This window comes from Carcharodon carcharias, chromosome 7 (genome assembly GCF_017639515.1).
Source record: "Carcharodon carcharias isolate sCarCar2 chromosome 7, sCarCar2.pri, whole genome shotgun sequence".
NCBI classification, from domain to species: Eukaryota; Metazoa; Chordata; class Chondrichthyes; order Lamniformes; family Lamnidae; genus Carcharodon; species Carcharodon carcharias.
Window position 1 is genome coordinate 154,852,054 of NC_054473.1, and position 21,673 is coordinate 154,873,726.

General features: G+C 43.9%; 1 protein-coding gene across 1 annotated transcript in view; it reads right to left on the reverse strand.

Annotated features, from left to right (window-relative positions):
- The window catches only part of slc7a5 (solute carrier family 7 member 5), an 88,141-nt gene extending 72,949 nt beyond the window's left edge, over positions 1-15,192 (reverse strand). The window contains exons 1-2 of the mRNA XM_041191165.1: positions 14,530-15,192; positions 2,962-3,087 (exon numbers count right to left, since the gene is read on the reverse strand). Of these exons, the coding sequence (XP_041047099.1) occupies positions 2,962-3,087; positions 14,530-15,103 (700 nt within the window). The 5' untranslated portion in view covers positions 15,104-15,192. The remainder of the gene's footprint in view (positions 1-2,961; positions 3,088-14,529) is intronic.
- Positions 15,193-21,673: the final 6,481 nt, after the last annotated feature.

The window sequence follows — 21,673 nt, forward strand, 5'->3', positions numbered from 1 at the left end:
TAATGCCACTGAAGTTATGTTTAATTGAAATCATTCATATTTCTTCGCTGCGGCACAATGTTCCAGTGCCGCAGAATGAATCATGTGAAACACCATATGGAATCATACAAAACAGAGCTTCAGTGACGCCCTGAATACCCACCATGTGCACTAATCTCAAGGCGATGCAAGACTTCGTCCAAGATGCCTACACTCACACTGCTTTGAGTTCTAGTACACAGCAGTCCTTTGTGAAGTCACATTCTTAAAATAGGTGGACTCAGTTCAATGTTCTCGAAGTGATGGAATGGAAGTCAATTTTTATTTACAAGCACATGTGCAAACAGAAACTATGAAATTCTATCTTTTCAACTATTACTGGTCTTAAGAAAGTTGAATTAAACATATAGGCAAATAATATACAACAACTTATATTTATATGGCACCTTTAACAGAATAGAATGTCCTCTAGCACTTCACCGAAGAATTATAAAACAAAATATGACACCGAGCCGCATAAGTAGACATTGAGCTCAATTTTCCCCTCGGCGATTTGGGGGCGGGGCCCGCTCGCCAAGGGGAAAATGACGCAGGATGGTGTCGGGAGGAACCCCCAATGTCATCCCGGTCCATTTAAATCTTCAGGAAGGTGGGCAGATAGCGAAATCAGCTGTCTGCCCGCCGACCTGTCAATGACCAATTAAGGCCATTGACAGGCTAATTAACCTTGTTACAGGCCTTGCCCATCCAAGCTTAAGGCTGGTGGGCAGGCCAGGAGCCCCGGCAGGCTCCAGATTATTCATGAAACTTCATCCACTGGCGGAATGAAGTTTCATGTCCGTTTTTAAAAAATATAATAAACTTCATGCGTTTTTTATTAACGTGTCCCATCTCATGTGACATTGTCACATGAGGGGGACATGTTAATAATTTTAATATTTCTCTATTTGACTTTTCTTACCTGTCAGTAAACTCCCTGAGACAGCACTTTGCTTCAGTTGGGGATTCCCTCCCCTCCGCCAACCCCCCGCACAGGAAGGGCATAGTACTTCCTGTCAGGCAGGCTGCTGGGCAGGCCTTAATTGGCCCGCCCACTCAAAATGGCAGCGAGCCCTGTTTCGGCGGCGGGGGTCGGCTGCCCGCCCGCCACTGAGTCGGTGGGGCCTGGTCACCTACTAAGGGCAAAATTCTGCCCATTAGCTCAGGTGGCCAAAAATCTGATCAAAGAGGTTGGTTTTAAGGAGCATCTTAGAGGAGGAAAGCGAGGTAGAGTGTTAGAAAGCAAGGTAGAGCGGTGGAAAGCGAGGTAGAGTGGTGGAGAATTCCAAAGCTTGGAGCCGAGGCAACTGAAGGGATGGTCATCAATGGTGGAGCCATTAAAATTGGGTATGTGCAAGAAACCAGAATTGAGTGAGTACAGATATCTAAGAGTTGTGGGGCTTGAGGAAATTACAGAGACAGGGAGGGGACGAGGCCATGGAAGGGTTTAAAAACAAGGACTAGAATTTTAAGATTAAGATGTTGCTCTACGAAGAGCCAATGCAAGTCAGTAAATGCAAGGGGGATAAGTGAGCTGGACATGGCTCAACTTAAGACACGGACAACAGAGCTTTGGATAGACTCAAATTTAGGGAGGATAGAATGAGGGAGACCAGCCAGGAGTGTGTTAGAATAGTCGAGACTTGAGGTAACAAAGGCATGAATGAGGGTTTCAGCAGCAGATGAGCTGAGACAGGGATGAAGTCGAGCGATGCGACAGAGGTGGAAATTCGAGGTCTTACTGATGGCAGAACCAAGGTTGCAAACAGACTGGTTTGACTGATTTAGTCTATGATATTGCAAGGGGAGGGATGGAGTTGACAGTTGGGCAATAGAGTTTGGATCGGAGACAGAAAACAATGGCTTCAGTCTTCTCAATTTTTAAAATGGAGGAAATTCCTGTTAATCCAGTACTGGATAGCAGATAAGCAGTCTGATAATTTAACAACGCGAAAAGTGGTAGTGAGGTAGAGCTGGGAGTTCGTCACCATACATGTGAAAACTAACACCTTGCGTATGATGTTCTCAAGGGGCAGCATGTAGCTGAGAAACAGGAAGGGGCCAAGAATAGATTCTTGGGGGACTCCAGAGGTAACACTGCAGAAGCAGGAAAAGAAGCCAATGCAATTGATCTTCTGACTACAATTAGATAGATAAGAATGGAACCAGGTGAGAGCAGTTCCACCCAGCTGGACAACAGTAGAGAGGTGTTGGAAGAGGATGATGTGGTCAACCATGTCAAAGGCTGCAGACGAAGGACGAGGAGGGTTAGCTTACCTTTGTCACAGTTACATAAGATGTCACTTCAAACTTAGGGTGGTTTCAGCACTGCAGCAGGGTGAAAACATTAGTGTAGGGATTCAAACATGGAGTTCTGGGAAAGATGGGCATGGATTTAGGAGTCAACATGTTCAAGGACTTTGGAGAGGAAAGAGAGCTTGGAGATGGGGCGGTGTTTGCAAGGATGCGCAAAAGGGGTCAAGGGTTAGTCTTTTTGTGGAGAGGGTTGGTGACAATAGATTTGAAGAGGGAGACAAAGCCTGAAGATAGAGAACCATTAACAATTTTGACTAACATGGGGATCAGGAGGGATGGTCAGCAGTTTATTGGCAACAGGATCGAGGCAGTAGGAGGTTGATTTCTTGGACAAGTTGTGCTTGGAGAGGGCATGAAGGGAGATAGGAGAGAAACTAGAGAAAGATATGAGCATTTTTAAAGCAGTTAAAGTACGACTTCCTATTTACTACAGCAGAGCCAACAAACAATTGTTTGATTCATCCAGAATTTATAGCAGTTGAAATATATTTTTCAAAATAATTTGTTCAGTATAGGCGCAATCCAATTTTATTTGGAATGATACCCTTCCTGTCTAGTATAATAGATTTCTCAGACAGATACAACTGGAACAGACTGATAGTGCAATTAAAATGTGTCCACACCTACCTTTAAAAATCTGCACAAAGCCCAAAATAATGATAACAGTTAGAGCCAACAGCTTGGCTGCAGCAAAGATATCTTGTACTCTCGTAGCTGCCTTTACACTGTAACAGTTCACTGCTGTCAGAAACACTGAAAGGAAGAGGAAAATGCTGTCAATATTTTAATTCTTCAAATTTCCAGAACACCCTAGATACTTCTTGAACAAGATACACATTCACAATCAATCGGTACACTGACATTGGTTCTTTGAAGACTCACTAGACAAATAAAACCTGGTAATGTGGTATTAGTCCATCCAGGCTACAAAAGGTTTAGATTGGATTTTGGCTACCAAGTGCTATAACCTCGAGTCTGCTGCCTCAATATAAGCAATTTTCACACATAGTTTGTCACTCCAGGGAGGTGGGGCGGGATTGAATCAGGCACAGAAGCAGATCCTAGGCAGCCATGGGAGTGGGTGAGTGTCAGGGTGGGCTGGTTAGAAGGCCCGCCTCAGTTCTCAAGAGCTTTGTCCCAGGTGTTTTAAAAGCTCTTAGCCCCTCTAGTCAGCCCCCCAACCCGACTAAAGCGTCGGTGGAAACCAACTGACGAAAAAATATCTGCCCCACAGCAAAAACAAGCTGCAGGTGGCAACAAGTGTGGGACTTCAGCCCCTCACTGGGAGGAAGTCCTGCCCCCATTGGCCAGCAGCTCTTGCAGCATGAAGGCCCCAATGGATCCCAGAAGTAGGTAAGTCAGAGGCATTTGGCAGGGAGGGAGGGAGGGAGTGATGGGGTTTGGGTTTTGCAGTGCAGGTGGGGTGGAAGGGGTTACTATCTTTTTGAGGGGAGGGGGGTGCCTCCGATGTGCAAAGGACACCACCTCCCGGAGATCGAACCCTCCCTCATCCCTTCCGCCCTTTTTAGAAACTTTTTTGAAACAATGTGCTGCCTATGCCTGCCTGTCTACACTAATCGTGTTGTGGCATAGACAGAGTAATATTGGGGTCAACTAGCTTGTAAACAAGCATAAATAACCTTATTGATTTATTTACATATGAGGGGCAGGCTGCCAAAAGCCCCTGCATTGTGGGGTACAGCTCGGGGGTGGGTGAGAAGGTGACGTGCTCCTCCGCCAAAAACACACCCGGTGGGGGCCATAAAATCCAGCTCACCGAGTACAAAACCAAGGAATTTTGATGAAACTTTATAAAACAATGATTCGGCCTCAAGTGGAATACAGAGTTCAATTTTGCCTGAGGTGTCAAGAGCCAGAGGAGAAAGATTTAAGGTGTTTGGCAAAAGAATTAACAACAACATGAAGAAAGACTTTTTTTTTTAAACGCAGCCAGTGGTTAGGATCTGGAATGCACTGCCTGAGATTGTGGTGGAGGCAGATTCAATCATGGCTTTCAAAAGGGTATTGAATAATTATCTGGAGAGAATAAATTTGCAGAGTTACGGGGAAAGGATGGGGGAATGGCTGAATTGTTTTTGCAGAAAGCTGGCACAGACTTGACCAGCCGACTGGCCTCCTTCTGTCCTGTAATTATTCTGGGGGGGGGGGGGAGTTTAAGAACTTAAAGAATAATTCTGTAGCAGGGCACAATGCTAGAGGGGGAGAGGAGGAGGAAAACTGTTACTTAAGCCAGCTTCTAGATGCCGTTTACTAGATAAATATACATCCAGGGATTTCTTTGCTCTGTCTCCTTTTACTTATTATGGGCTGGTACCATGTATGTTATCAGGCATTATGGCTGGAATTTTCCAACCCCACTCCCCCGCCCTTGTGGGGGGTTTCCCCCATGGCAGGACTGGTGAGCCACTGAAACCTCCGTTCCGGAAGATCCTGCTGGCCTGAGGGGCTGGAAAATTCTGGCCTATGTGTTATCTATGTAATCATTCTAACAAGAATGCACCAGACATCAGTCTGCATATTACTCCAATCTTTCTCAGGAGCCAATTCTCTCTGCAAGAAAAAAACTTTTGTGTTAAGGTTATGCAAGTTTGAAGTTTCATCATTACTTTAGCTAACGGCTTATCTCTTTGGAGAAGTTGTTGTCCCCAAGAAATTATAAAACATCAATTTTAAACCACTCTGTATGGGCTAATAGCACAATCTTTCTTTTTATTCATTCACGGGATGTGGGCTTTGCTGGCTAGGCCATCATTTATTGCCCATCCCTAATTGCCCTTAAGAAGGTGGTGGTGAGCTGCCTTCTTGAACCACTGCAGTCCATGTGGTGTAGATACACCCACAGTGCTGTTAGGGAGGGAGTTCCAGGATTTTGACCCAGCAACAGTGAAGGAACAGCGATATATTTCCAAGTCAGAGTTGTGAGTGGATTGGAAGGGAACTTCATGGTGGTGGTGTTGCATGTCTCTGCTGCCCTTGTCTTTCTAGATGGTAGTAGTCATGGATTTGAAAGGTGCTCTCGAAGCAGCCTTGGTGAGTTCCTGCAGTGTATCTTGTAGATGGCACATACTGCCGCCACTGTTCATCGGTGGTGGAGGCAGTGTTTGTGGAAGGGGTGGCAATCAAGTGGGCTGCTTTGTCCTGGATGCTGTCAAGCTTCTTAAGTGTTGTTGGAGCTGCACCCATCCAGGCAAGTGGAGAGTATTCCATCACATTCCTGACTTATGCCTTGCACATGGTGGACAGGCTTTGGGGAGTCAGGAGGTGAGTTACTCGCCACAAGATTCCTAGCCTCTGACCTGCTCTTGTAGCCACAGTGCTTATATGGCTAGTCCAGTTCAGTTTCTGGTCAATGGTAACCCCCCTAGAATGTTGATAGTGGGGGATTCAGGGATGGTAATGCCATTAAATGTCATGGGGCGATGGTTAGATTCTCTCTCATTGGAGATGGTCATTGCCTGGCACTTGTGTGGCATGAATGTTGCTTGCCACTTGTCAGTCTGGATATTGTCCAAGTCTTGATGCATTTGAACATGGACTGCTTCAGCATCTGAGGAGTCACAAAAGATGAACTTTTTGGAATCATCAGCGAACATCCCCACTTCTGACCTTATTATGGAAGGAAGGTCATTGATGAAGCAGCTGAAGATGGTTGGGCCTAGGACACTAACCTGAGGAACTCCTGCAGTGATGTCCCGGAACTGAGTTGATTGACCTCCAACAACCACAACCATCTTCCTTTGTGCAAGGTATGACTACAATCAGTGGAGAGTTTTCCCCCTGATTCCCATTGATTCCAGTTTTGCTAGGGCTCCTCAATGCCACACTTGGTCAAATGCTGCCTTGATGTCAAGGGCAGTCTCACCTCACCTCTGGTGTTCAGCTCTTTTGTCCATGTTAGAACTAAGACTATAATGAGGTCAAAGGGTGAGTGACCCTGGCGGAAGACAAACTGAGGGTCAGTGAACAGGTTATTGCTAAGCAAGTGCCACTTGACAGCACTGCTGATGACCCCTTCCATCACTTTACTGATGATCAAGAGTATACTGATGGGGTGGTGACTGGCCAGGTTGGATTTGTCCTGTTTTTTGTGTACAGGACATTCCTGGGCAATTTTCCACATGGCCGGGTAGAGGCCAGTGTTGTAGCTGTAATGGAACAGCTTGGCTCGGGGCGTGGCAAAGCTCTGGAGCACAAATCTTCAGCACTATTGCCAGGCCCATCCAGTGCCTTCAGCTGTTTCTTTATATCACGTGGAATGAATTGAATTGGCTGGGGACTTCCATCTGTGATGTTGGGGACCTACCAAGGAGGCCAAGATGGATCATCCACTCAGCACTTCTGGCTGAAGGCTGCTGCGAATGCTTTAGCCTTATCTTTTGCACTGATGTGCTGGGCTCCATCATCATTGGATATTTGAGGAGCCTCCACCTCCAGTGAGTTGTTTAATTGTCCACCACCATTCACGACTGGATGTGGCAGTATTGCAGAGCTTAGGTCTGATCCGTTGGTTGTGGAATCGCTCAGCTCTGTTTATTACTTGCTGCTTATGTTGTTTGGCACGCAAGCAGTCCTGTGTTGTAGCTTCACCAGGTTGACACCTCAATTTTAGGTATGCCTGGTGCTGCTCCTGGCATGCCCTCCTGCAGTCTTCATTGAATCAGGGTTGATCCCTGGTTTGGTGGTAATAGTAGAATGGGGGGAAATATGCTGGGCCATGTGGTTACAGATTGCTTTCGAGTACAATGCTGCTGCTGATGGCCCACAGTGCCTCATGAATGCCCAGTCTTGAGCTGCTAGATCTGTTTGAAAACATTTAGCACGGTGTTTAGTGGACTTGGTTTTAAGTCAGCTGGAAGAGGATCTGAAGTGAAGGAAACCATATTCGGATAAAAACAACAGAATTTTAATTACAAAATCTTGGCCACACAAGTGCAGCAATGCAACTTCAAATGAGGCATACCTAAATCGTGGAAAATTTACATCAGGTTAGATAAGTAACAGAGCAGGAGAAAAAAATGCTGCTTGCTGGAAAACTGAAAAACAGAAAACACTGGAAATACTTTGTAGATTTGACAGCATCTCTGGAGAGAGAAAGAGAGTTACAGTTTCAAATGATGATCCTTCATTAGAACTGGGAGTACTTAGAGATGTAACAGGTTTTAAGCAAAGTACGCATAAAGGGTCAGAAAGGGGAGGAAAAATCAAAATGACAAAAGTGATGATGGAGCAAGGCAAAAAGAGAGATAACGGGGCAAGTAAAAAAAAAATTTGTCTGGAGGACGGATAAATGGAAAATCAGAATCATCCTCAAGTGCCATTCAAAAATGGGAGCAGTGTTTATGGTGTAAAATTGTTGAACTCAATGTTGAGTCCAGAAGGATGTAAAGTGCTTAATCAAGAGATGAGGTACACTTCCTCAAGCTTACATTGAACATCATTGGAAAATGTAGGACAGAAACTCATGCGGATCAATTGGCATTCATTTAGAGCTTTGTATTTAGGCTGCTTGTTTTGTAACAATTGTTTATTACTGTCACTACTACTATTTTATGAAAGCTATTAATGCTCTTGGGACAACATTTCATAATGCATAGAAATGAGGTTTTCTGTGCTGTCACACATAGGGAATCAAGGTCAAGTGCAGTCATCGACCTGATTGAAGTGTGTAAGATTACGAGAGGCATGGACAGGGTGGATAGGGAACAGCTGTTCCCCTTAGTTGAAGGGTCAGTCATGAGGGGACACAAGTTCAAGGTGAGGGGCAGGAAGTTTAGGGGGGATGTGAGGAAAAACTTTTTTACCCAAAGGGTGGTGACGGTCTGGAATGCGCTGCCTGGGAGAGTGGTGGAGGAGGGTTGCCTCATATCCTTTAAAAAGTACCTGGATGAGCACTTGGCATGTCATAACATTCAAAGCTATGGGCCAAGTGCTGGTAAATGGGATTAGGTAGGTAGGTCAGGTGTTTCTCACATGTCATGGCAGACTTGATGGGCCGAAGGGCCTCTTCTACACTGTGATTCTGTGATTATCTCCTTATTTTTAGATTTATATTTTTGTATTTTATATTAAAAATATGAAGTTTGCCTGGATTCCCTGTCAAAATTGTCTTTTAACATTATGTCTTATTTTATCATGAATGAAACTCTGAATGTAAACTGGTCATGCTGTAAGTACCCTATCTCAAGGCCCTATACTACCACTGGTGGCAGTGTATAATTACAGTATGATATGTTTAAATGTAATCATCAGAATTTGTAATCGATGTCGAAAAGTAAGGATTATAAAATAGGAACTGAATTACGCATGCACACTCCAATCAAATTATCTATCACTTCACCTAAAGGTTGCAATTGGTCTTGACTACTGGATGCATTGCCACAGGAGAGTTTAAAATCTAATTGTATTGTCTCATATTGCTTTGTTTCGAAGCCAACCAAGGTACAGCTAAATAATTCTGAATTCTTGTATCTTTGTAAGATTATACTTTTTAAATGGTGAAAGCTTGGCTCAATATTGGCACTATTGCCTCTGAATCAAGATTGGTTTGTTGCAAGGTGAGATTTAATACCTATTAAGCAGGCTGTCAGATGAAGTGTTGTAGGTAAATAGTTAAGAAGCTAAGTGCCGGAAGTAAAAACAATGGATAATAAGGCCACAAAGTACACAATGTAAAGTTGCACTGTTGATATTGATGCATTGCCACCAAAATTTCAGACTTCATGCCATATTGTCTGTTAGTTAAATACAAAAGAATACAACTACATTAGATAATACAAGTACCCAGAAACCAAATTAAATCTTCAAAGCTGTTCCAAATTATTGCATTCCAATTTTATGTATTGTCTTAAATTATGGCAACATGCTTAAAATATTGGATTCTAAATGTATAGCTATGAAATGAAGAGTAGAAACAGAAATACACTTCATTTTATCAAAAGGTTTTATGCAATGGACCAATCAAGATGACCAATTTATATGAAAAAGAATTAATTAAACAAAATGCTGGCCTCATGCCCACATCTCAAGAACAAATACATTTTTAAAAATAGAATTATTTACATTTATAATAACAGCATGGTAAAATGCATGGTGTTACACCCTACTTATTTGCAAGTATATCTCCGTTAGTGGAGAAAGAACCAAAGTACAGGCTATCTAATGGATAAAAAAAATCTTGAGAAGGAACATGGTATTTATTATAAGTGGCCTTCTGTTCTACTAAAATGGACAGAGTGCAAAAGAAATAGAAGAAAATGCAGTCTGGTGAAAAAGTTCACTACTGCATATGATTGCAGAGGACTTCATATTTTTATAACTTATACAAGCTATTCATTGCATATGTTGATTTTGTTAACCTCAACTTCACCGTGCAATTTTACCATGACCAGTATGAGTAATTCTACATGGGTGTGTAAGACAGGGTTATGCTTGCATCAGACAAACCGTATGCACGTCCAAAAAATTAAATGAAGACTGATTTTGCAGCTGACTGACAAGTCTGCATAATTCCTAACGACCTAATGAAAAAGTTTTGAACAAAGCTATGATATCCACTATTATGGAAAAATTTGCTTCCTTGCTCAAAAAAAGTCTTTTTTTATTAGTACTTTTAATAACCCTTACACTCTCCTGTTCCGAAAGCTTACAAGGCTGCAGAAAAAGGCCTCAGCCGAGACTCAGAATAATGAATAAATTTGTTCTAGGATGCCTTTATTCTCAAATTTCAATGGCTGTAATGGCAATGCAAATTCACCTCAAGCTGATTTGTTACAGTGAAAGCACATCTTGGCTACGTGCGAAAACACCTGAATTCATTTATATATATATATATAATATAGTTCCAATTGAAGCTAAATTACATTTTTACACTGTTTTCAAGCTAAATTAATACTAGTTTTGAGCACGGAATTTCAAGAAATATTAATCCTTGTGGGTAACTGTGACTGTTAAAGCTACTCTACTGCAAAATTTAATCACTTAAAATAGCAATTTTGCAGTAATGTGTATCTTATTTAAAATTGGTCTATTTCTAATGAAGTCAATCAAAATTGAAGTGGAATGCATTTATTTTTAAAAATCTTTTGTGCTACGTTATCATCATGGTTGCTTAAGACCTTGTAAACTAAGTACAGGTTCAAAATAAGTATTTAACAGTATTTCATCTTTGCACATTTTGGTTCCTTGGCCTTCATAACGCATCTGTAATAGTCAGAAATAGCTGTGATTCTGTAAGGTATTAAGAATGTCTCCTGCTATTTTCTTTTATGGAATATGGGAAATGAAGAAAATTACATGGGAAGATGTGAAATTAAAGCTGTGGGCCCAATGTTAACTCTGTGCAAATGTGTAGGTTTTGAGTGGGTTAAAATCTCGCCCATGTGTTTCTCCAAATAAATCAATATGATATTAGAAAGGGTTAATCGTACAGAGCTAGTGAAGTTTCCTGCTTCATTTATTTTGCAAACGTTATACTCTTATTGCAACTCGTGGTTTCATGAGAAATTCCCTTCTCAGAATTGTATCAATCTATAATAGACTTCATTTTTGTGGACTCAACTTTATGAAGATACATGAAGGAATATGGCCATTTTTGGTCTCCTTACTATGAAGATAATAACCATCTATTATAGATGAAGTTCATCTATAATAGCATAATTTACAATTGCAATGTAAACTTCCAGCTCAAGCATAATAATTATGCAGCTGCTGTTCACAATATGGAAAACATAAAAATATATGCTTTAAATTTCATTCATAGACACGCTTGTCTAATAAACCTTCATCATTGATGCCCTGGGGTTAAGGAGGAGAACAGAGGCTACCGCCGGATGGGAGGAACCGTAAAATCCTGGCCTAAGGTATTTATTTGTCATCCTTATATTGATATTGAATTGAGATTTTGTAGTGAAGTGCAAGATGTTTACTCTGATATGGAAGCGGTATATACCATTGACAGTTACAGTTGAGAATTAAAATCATAGCAAACTAAAGAGTACCTTTATTCAGCTATTTATTACCAACTGACATGCAGAGGTAGTTTATGGTTTTAGGGCTGGATCAAAGTCCAGATGTGGCTGACTTGACACAGCACAGCCATGACAAGATTCTTCACTGTCACATTGCCATTTGTATCAAAATTGCATTGCAATCAAGAATTTTTGAGTTAAGTGACTAAATTACCTGCAGTTTGGCTGAGTCCTGATATACATAATTAGCCAACCTCAAACAGATCGAGTAGCAGAGGATGGTCGGCACATCCTGTTCCCAGCTCCCTCACTGCTAGATGTAGTAACAAATGTTGCATTGTGTCAGAAATTAATGTAATATGCTCTGATGCTCGTAGAATGATTGAGCAGGGGAACCAAATGCCATTTTTTGATGAGATGCCAAACCAAGACCCTATCTTCATCCTCAGGAGGATGTCAAGGGTCCTAGTGCACTTGGAAGAAAAATGGCAGGCTTCTCATTGTGTCCTGACCAACGTTCATTCCAATATTAATAAAACAGATATGATCATTTGTCTCACTGCTGTTGGTGGGATTTTGCTGTCTATAAAATGCTGTGTTTCCCTACATTATAATCACACTTCAAAAGTATGTAATTGACTGTGAAGTGCTTTTGTATATCCTGAAGTTGTGAAAGGCACGATATAAATCCAGGTTCTTCTTTTTGCTATGTATTGGAGCATACTGATGATTTTATTTCTCCCTATTGCTTTCAAACATATAGCAAACAAAAACAATATCTTGCTTTCTCACCTGCCATGAGAAATAGTTTCTGATACTCCTCTAAACTGAGGCAAAACACCGCGTGAGATACTGGACAACTCACCAGTTCATAGACTCTAGCAAACTAGCTTCTGCAACCTCGGAGAGTAGTTGTTGCATTAGTAAATAATGTAAAAGAGAAGCTATACTATAAATAAAAGAGAAACAATACTAAAAGACCAAAGAACTTGATAAATTTAGAGAAGTTGTCAGAGTTTAACAAACAAAAAAGAAAAATAGATTACAGCAAAAGTTCAACTATTAAGTGAATGTCAGGTCCTACCACATAAAATCAAGGGTATAAAGTATTTTAATGTAAAGGTGCATAGATACTGAATTGAAGCAGTGTAATAATTTATACATAACCAAACTCAAGGGCAGGGCTTGAATAACAGAAAAATCCCTGACTGTTTTCTCTGACCTGGGAGTTGCTGCATGGCAACTTCAGTGCAGAATTAAAATAGCTTCACATTAAAGAACATATTAGTTTAGTTCTTTTTATTGTATGTTGCTTGACAATAAAGTTTAGTTCCCTTTATTGTATACTGCTTGACAATAAAAAGCTTTTACTACAGCACTGGTAGAAGTAGAATGTACAGCTTCTGCTGAAGAATGTCTGTGCTTCACCGCCCCCCCCACCACCCCCCCAGCCCTTACCCCAATAACCTACCAAATTTAATTGCTTAGACTCACAATGACACCTGGGCAAGGTCCCACAGCATTCCTGGTGACTATGGAACTGTAATGGAATAAGCAATTTCTGCCCAACGAAGCTCAGGGGCATAATTTACATAAATGATTCTGACTTTCCTTCTTATTTCTATCTGATTTTCTGCTCCAGCAACTTAATACCTAGCTGAGATTTGAGGTCACGTTTTAAAAACTGATTTTAAATTATCTCAGTGTGATTTGCACCTGTTCTGAATCCATACTACACATTAGTGTGACAATAACCTAACAATGTTCTTGGATACTTTTTCTCTCTTCAGGTATCACGCCCTAAAAGGGCATCAGCAACCATGGACTTCCCTGTATTGGACTATGGTTATGCTAGGCAAGTTGGTGCAGTGGTTTGCTATTATCTTCTACAGGTTATGGCATTTTTGGAAAGATCTACAAGTTGATACTCAACTTGTTCAGCCACGTTATGAATGCATTTTCTCCTCCGAGAACCCACAGCTTCTGGCTCCGAGACAGGGACATCACCCTCTGCGCCAAAAGATCTCTCTCTTGGATACTATTGAAATCAATTACTCAGTATATATCATGCAGTGCCCCCTGGTTACAGAAGGCCTCAGGTGTATTGGCAAACCAGAGTGTAGGCAAGGATAGTATGACAAAAAAAATCTTATTTCATACACTGCTATCCTATCTTTGAGCTGGGTCATGTGGAAAATAATAGGGAGCGAGTGTAATTTGGTTTGGGTTCTCAGCTCACGCTGGCAAAGAGCAACCGTTCACATCAGAAAGTCAAACAATCACTGGTCTAGAAAACTAACTGACGAGATTCATTTGATGGTTTGCCGTTGTAAATAAGGAGAAGGAACAAATGTGGAAACACAGCCATATGTTTAAATGGCAGAAATGAAACAGGAAGAGATCACTCGGCACGTTGGTCCGGTGTAACACGTGCTGGCAAATAGTAGCAATAAAGAAGCACCATAAAAAATAATCAATAAGCTCAAGCCGACCTGCAATTTTGGAAAGGGGAAGTTTTGTAAAAGAAAAAACCCACAATAACGCGCAGTAACACCATGGTTTAGTAAACGTGCCATTTAACGGCATTGTATTGCTTGCATTATTTTAAGTAGGTCAATCAAAATTACAAGTGAAAATGCTCAGTGCTGATTTAAAAATAAATTAAATGTGTAAGCCATTGCGAATTGCTAAAAGAAAACGCTGAGTGCCCCCCTCCCCTCTCCCTGCCCAATTCCCGATGTCAGGCTTCCCTCTCCCTGCCCAATTCCCGAGTGTCAGGTTCCCTCTCCCTGCCCAATTCCCGAGTGTCAGGTTCCCTCTCCCTGCCCAATTCCCGAGTGTCAGGCTTCCCTCTCCCTGCCCAATTCCCGAGTGTCAGGCTTCCCTCTCCCTGCCCAATTCCCGAGTGTCAGGCTTCCCTCTCCCTGCCCAATTCCCGAGTGTCAGGCTTCCTCTCCCTGCCCAATTCCCGAGTGTCAGGCTTCCCTCTCCCTGCCCAATTCCCGAGTGTCAGGCTTCCCTCTCCCTGCCCAATTCCCCAGTGTCAGGCTTCCTTCTCCCTGCCCAATTCCCCAGTGACAGGCTTCCCTCTCCCTGCCCAATTCCCCAGTGACAGGCTTCCCTCTCCCTGCCCAATTCCCCAGTGACAGGCAGGGTTGAGTGTAGGTGAAGTGTGAGGAGCTGCTGCTGCTGCCGCCTCGATACTCACAGATGCACAGACAAGCCACCAGCTTGGCTCCGCTCTCGGGCACGGCACAGTCGGGGAAGGCGGGTTTGATGATGTAGGTGGCGAAGACCAGCGCCACGATGTACTGGGAACTGGGCCGGATGATGAGCAGCTCGATCCAGAGTTTGAGGAAAGCCATGACCGAGCCGTACACCTCGAGGATGTAGGCGTAGTCGCCCCCCGACTTGACGATGGTGGTGCCCAGCTCGGCGTAGCAGAGCGCCCCGATGGTGGAGAAGACGCCGCACACCGCCCAGATGATGAGGGAGAAGCCCACCGAGCCCGCCTCCCGCACCACCCCGGTGGGGGTGATGAAGATGCCCGAGCCGATGATGGTCCCCACGATGATGGCCACGCCGCTCCGCAGGGTGATGGTCCGCTTCAGGGCGACGCCCGAGTCCGCCTGCCGCTCCCGGGCGGCGGGCGAGCTGTCCCGGCCCGGGGCCAGCCCCGGCTCCCCGTTCGCACTGGCCGCCAGCATGCTCTCCTTCAGCTGCCCATCCTCTTCCTCCTGCTCCCGCAGCGCGCCCGAGCCCCTCTTCTTCAGGTTGGCCATGTGAGTCAGTCTGAGGCGCGGTGGCCGGTCCTCTGAAGAAATGACAAAAAAAAATTCACTCGGTCCCTTTTATTTTGTTTTTTTTTTGGGTTGGGTGGGGGGGCGGTGCTGCTTTTGTCCCGCTAAAGCCGGCAACGACGGCGGCGGCGGCGGCTGCCCTTGTACAAACTGAACGCGATCCCCCCCCCCCCCGCCCTTCGCTTGCTCGCTTTTGAGTCCAATTGGGAAAATGTAGCCGCCTCCGCGCCCCTTCTTCAGAGCGTCACGCTCGCATCCCATCCATTCATCTCACCACGAAGTACATCCTTGAATGATGCAACAATTCACTCAACCAATTTTGTGTGCCTCGCTAGGAGTCGCTCTGCAGAAAACCTAAGTCATTTTTTTTTTGCAGAGCTTTTCGGCCGAGGCAAGAGAAAAACGGTGCAAACAATATTTCCATCGTCAGTTAATTTAGTTACTTGCAAAGTTTGCCAGCTCTGAAGAAAATGCAAAAAAAAATATGCAATTGTACGCAAAAAAACATTTGACTTTGAGCCACGAATTACACATAAAAAAAATCTACATACTGGGCCAGAAATCATTGGGATCTTGCATCATTCAATGACATATTATTAGCATTTTTTAAAAAAACGCCATTTTGGTAGATTAAAAATTGAGAGTAAATGTTGCATCATTCAGGATGCACTGGTGAGATGAATGCTATGAGGTCCAATTCTTTGCAAATTAATGCCAATTGTGAAATTCCTGGATTTATGCTGTTACTAAAGAAGACTCCTGCTACAACTATTAAGGGCCAGTAATTAATGGCCTGAATTTTGCACTGCTAATCTGCGTGAAACTGACAATATTCACTGTCATTACACCCCTGAAAGCGACAGCAACTTTAGGAGTTTAGACATGCACAGGATAACCCAGAAATCCCAAAGTTGCTTTCATTCAGTCTGCACTCCTCCATAGGGTGCACTGTCAAGATTCTGCAATGCTGCCTTGTAGACTTGCTTGCAATAATGAATTGACTAGAACTTCTGCTCTAACGTTCTAAATTTCATTTTTAAAAACCCTGGAGAAAATTGCAACTTGTTGAATGATCTTCTTATTCTTTCATGGGATGTGAGTGTCATTGGCAAGGCCAGCATTTGTTGTCCATCCCTAATTGCCCTTGAGAAATTAGTGATGAGCCACCTTCTTGAACCGCTGCAGTACACCCCCAGTGCTGTTTGGGAACGACAATTAAGGAACAGTGATATAGTTACAAGTCCGGATGGTGAGTGGCTTGGAGTGCAATTTGCAAGTGGTGGTGCTCCCATGCCCAAGCCTAAATGTTGTCCAGGTCTTGCTGAATATGGACATGACCTGCTGCAGTATCTGAGGAGTCGCGAATGGTGCTGAACATCGTACAATCATCAGCGAACATCCCCACTTCTGACCTTATGCTGGCCCTTAGAAATTCCTGCAGTGATGTCCTGGGGCTGAGATGATTGCTCTCCAACAACGCTATCATTTTTCTCTATGCTAAGTATGACTCCCTGATTCCTATTAATTTCAATTTTGCTAGGGCTCCTTGATACCACACTGGTCAAATGATGCCTTAATCTCAAAGTCACCTCACTTCTTGATTTCAGCTATTTTGTTCAAGTTTGGACAAAAGCTGTAATGAGGTCAGAAGCCAAGCTGCTCTGATTGTACCCAAATTGAGGATTGGTGAGCAGGTTGTTGCTGTGTGAGTGCTGTTTAACAGCACTGTCGATGACACCTTCCATCACTTGCTGGTAAGGGGGCAGTAATTGGCCAGGTTGGATTTGAACATTTTTTGTGGACAGGATATACCTTGGCAATTTTCCATCTTGTTGCGTAGATGCCAGTGTTGTCACTGCATTGGAACTACTTGGCTATGGGCACAACTAGATCTGGAGCAGAAGTGTTCAGTACTATTGCTGAGATGTTGTCAGGGCTGATTGCCTTTCCAGTGCTTTCAGCTATTTTTTGATATAACATGGAGTGAATCGAGTTGACTGAAGACTGGCAGCAGTGATGCCGAGGTCCTCACAAGGAGGTTCCCTCAGCACCTGCCATATGCCCAGCCTAACAGATATGTCCTTCAGAACATAAGACCATAAGACATAGGAGGAGAAATTAGGCCATTCGGCCCATCGAGCCTGCTCCGCCATTCAATCATGGCTGATAAGTTTCTCAACCCCATTCTCCCAACTTCTCCCCATAACCTTTGATCCCCTTACCAATCAAGAACCTATCTATCTCTGTCTTAAATACACTCAATGACCTGGTCTCCACAGCCTTCTGTGGCAATGAATTCCATAGATTCACCACTCTCTGGCTACAGAAGATTCTCCTCGTCTTTGTTCTAAAAGGTCTTCCCTTTACTCTGAGGCTGTGCCCTCGGGTCCTAGTCTCTCCTACTAATAGAAACATCTTCCCCATGTCCACTCTATCCAGGCCTTTCAGTATTCTGTAAGTTTCAATCAGATCCCCTCTCATCCTTCTAAACTCCATCGAGTATAGACCCAGAGTCCTCAAACGTTCTTCATATGTTAAGCCTTTCATTCCTTGGATCATTCTCGTGAACCTCCTCAGAACCCTCCCCAGGCCAGCACATCCTTCCTGAGATACGGGACCCAAAATTGCTCACAATATTCTAAATGTGGTCTGACCAGAGCCTTATAAAGCCTCAGCAGCACATCCCTGCTTTTATATTCTAGTCCTCTCGAAATAAATGCCAACATTGCATTTGCCTTCCTAACTACCGACTCAACCTGCAGGTTAACCTTAAGAGAATCCTGGACTAGGACTCCCAGGTCCCTTTGCACTCCAGATTTCTGAATTCTCTCCTCATTTAGAAAATAGTCTATGCCTCTATTCTTCCTACCAAAGTGCATAACCTCACACTTCCCCACGTTGTATTCCATCTGCCACTTCTTTGCCCATTCTCCTAACCTGTTCAAATCCCTCTGCAGCCTCCCCACCTCCTCAATACTACCTGTCCCTCCACGTATCTTTCTATCATCTGCAAACTTAGCCAGGATACCCTCAGTTCCTTCATCTAGATCATTAATGTATAAAGTGAAAAGTTGTGGTCCCAACACTGACCCCTGCGGAACTCCACTAGTCACCAGTCGCCATCCTGGGAAGGACCCCCTTATCCGCACTGTCTGCCTCCTGTCAAACAGCCAATCTTCTATCAATGCTAGTACCTTGCCTCTAACACCATGGGCTCTTATCTTACTGAGCAGCCTCCTGTGCGGCACCTTGTCAAAGGACTTCTGGAAGTCCAAGTAGATAACATCCATTGGTTCTCCTCTGTCTAACCTACTCGTTACCTCCTCAAAGAATTCTAACAGTTTTGTCAGGCATGACCTCCCCTTGATGAAACCATGCTGACTTTGCCCTATTCTACCATGCACTTCCAAGTATTCTGAAATCTCATCCTTAATAATGGACTCTAAAATCTTACCAACGACCGAGGTCAGGCTAATCGGCCTGTAATTTCCCGTCTTTTGCCTCACTCCCTTCCTAAATGGGGGGAGTTACATTAGCGATTTTCCAGTCCTCTGGGACCCTCCCCGACTCCAGTGATTCCTGAAAGATCACCACTAACGCCTCCACTATCTCTTCAGCTATCTCCTTTAGAACTCTGGGGTGTAATCCATCTGGTCCAGGTGATTTATCTACCTTCAGATCTTTCAGTTTTCCTAGCACCTTCTCCTTGGTAATGGCCACCATACTCACCTCTGCCCCCCGACTCTCTTGAACTTTGGAGATGTCACTCGTGTCTTCCACTGTGAAGACTGATGCAAAGAACCTATTCAGTTCCTCCGCTATTTCTTTGTTCCCCACTACTACTTCTCCAGCGTCATTTTCCAGCGGCTCAATGTCCACTTTTGCCTCTCTCTTACCCTTTATATATCTAAAAAAACTCTTGCAATCTTCTTTTATATTACTGGCTAGTTTACCCTCATATTTAATCTTTTCACTCCTTATTTCTTTTTTAGTTGTCCTCTGTTGATCTTTATAGGCTTTCCAATCCCCTGGTTTCCCACTGCTCTTCGCTGCATTGTATGCTTTCTCTTTAGTTTTTATGCTGTCCCTGACTTCCCTTGTCAGCCATGGTTGCCTCGTCCTCCCTTTAGTATGCTTCTTCTTCCTAGGGATGAATTTTTGCTGTGTCTCCCAAATTACTCCCAGAAATTCCTGTCATTGGTGTTCCACTGTCTTTCCTGCTAGGCTCATCTCCCAGTCAATTCTGGCCAGCTCCTCCCTCATGCCTCTGTAGTTGCCTTTATTCAACTGTAATACCATTACATCTGATTCCAGCTTTTTCCTCTCAAATTGCAGGGTAAATTCTATCATATTATGGTCACTTCCTCCTAAGAATTTCTTCACCTTAAGCACCCTTATCAAATCTACCTCATTACACATCACTAAATCTAGAATTGCCTGTTCCCTAGTGGGCTCCACCACAAGCTGCTCCAAAAAGCCATCTCGTGGACATTCCACAAATTCCTTTTCTTGGGATCCACTACCAACCTGATTTTCCCAGTCTACCTGCATATTGAAATCCCCCATGATCACTGTAACCTTGCCTTTCTTACACATCTTTTCTATCTCCTGGTGTATCTTGTGCCCCACATCCTGACTACTGTTTGGAGGCCTGTACATAACTCCCATTATGGTTTTTTTTACCTTTGCGGTTCCTCAACTCTACCCACACAGATTCTACACCATCTGACCTTACATCATTTCTTGCTATCAATTTAATTTCATTTCTTACTAACAAAGCAACCCCACCCCCTCTGCCAACCTGCCTATCTTTTCGATAGGATGTACATCCTTGGATATTTAGCTCCCAGTCCTGATCCCCTTGCAGCCAGGTCTCCGTGATGCCCACCACATCATACCTGCCAATTTCAATCTGCGCCGTAAGCTCATTTACCTTATTTCGTTTACTGCGTGCATTCAGATACAACACCTTCAGTCCTGTATTTCCCGTCCTCTTTCTCATTGTCGTCCCTTTATCTGATGTGCTTGAAGTTAGATTCCTAAGCCCTTTCCAAACACTCTGTCTTATTTTGTGTTCTGGAGACTTTAATAGCCTCTCCTGGGCTCTCCTTTCTTTTCAGTTTTTCATAATTTTCCATGAAGTTGAATCCACCCCCCCACACACTAACCTGCTGCTTTGTTTCCCATTAGTCCTACTTCTTGGAGTTTTACTCTTCCCTTCCCCCCACTTTCTAGTTTAAAGTCCTGTTGACCACCCTATTTACCCTTTTCGCTAGAACATTGGTCCCAGATCGGTTCAGGTGGAGACCATCCCAATGGTACAGATCCCTCCTGTTCCAGTACTGACGCCAGTGCCCCACGAAATGGAACCCCTCTTTTCCCGCACCACTCCTTCAGCCACGTGTTTACTTCCCTTATTCTCGCATCCCTATGCCAATTTGCACGTGGCTTGGGTAGTAATCCGAAGATTATAACCCTTGAGGACCTGTTCTTTAATTTAGTTCCTAGTTCCTGATAATCTCCAAACAGGTCCTCTTTCCTAGTTTTACCTATGTTATTTGTCCTGACGTGGACCACAACAATTGGATCCTCCCCCTCCCTCTCCAATATCCTTTCAAGCCGGTCAGAGATGTCCCTCACCCTGGCACCGGGCAGGCAAAATACCATGCGGGACTCTCGATCCTGCTTACAAAGGATGCTGTCAATTCCCCTAATTATAGAATCCCCTACAACTACCACTTGTCTCTTTGCTCCCCCCTCTTGAATGGCCTCCTATGCCACGGTGCTGTGGTCAGCTGGCTCATCTTCCCTACAGCCCTCTTCCTCATCCACACAGGGAGCAAGTACCTCATACCTGTTGGCCAAGGTCAAGAGCTGAGGCTCCTCTTTTCCTGAACACAGGATCCCTATACATGTCTCACTTGCAGTCATACCCTGCTGACCCTGACCACTGACCAGACTTGAGGTACTTAATCTACCGGGTGTGACCGCCTCCTGATACAAAGCGTCCAGGTAACTCTCTCCCTCCCGGATGTGCTGCAGCGTCTGGAGCTCGAACTCCAGCTCATCAATTCTGAGCCGGAGTTCCTCCAGCAACCAACACTTGCTGCAGATGTGGTCACTGCGGCTCGCAATGGGATCTGCCAGCTCCCACATCATACAGCTACAGTACATCACCTGCCCAACCATCTCTACTTAGATAATTAATTTATTAATTAGCTTTGCAGTGTTTTTTTTTCAAATTTGGTGCAGATTTTCTACCAACCAATCAGGTCACAGCTTCCCTGTGATGTCAATTTTTCAGTTTTGGCCTCAGTTACTCTGTGCCCTGAGGTCACTGCTCCGGTGCTCCTCCCTCCAAGTCTGCTCCCTAGAGACAAGGCCACGAATCCCTGAGATAAGCTAGATTATACTCACTGCTCTGGTGCTCCTCCCTCTGAGTCTGCTCCCTGGAGACAAGGCCGCGAATCCCCGAGATAAGCTAGATTTATACTCACCTCTCCGGTGCTCCTCCCTCCAAGTCTGCTCCCTTGAGACAAGGCCGTGAATCCC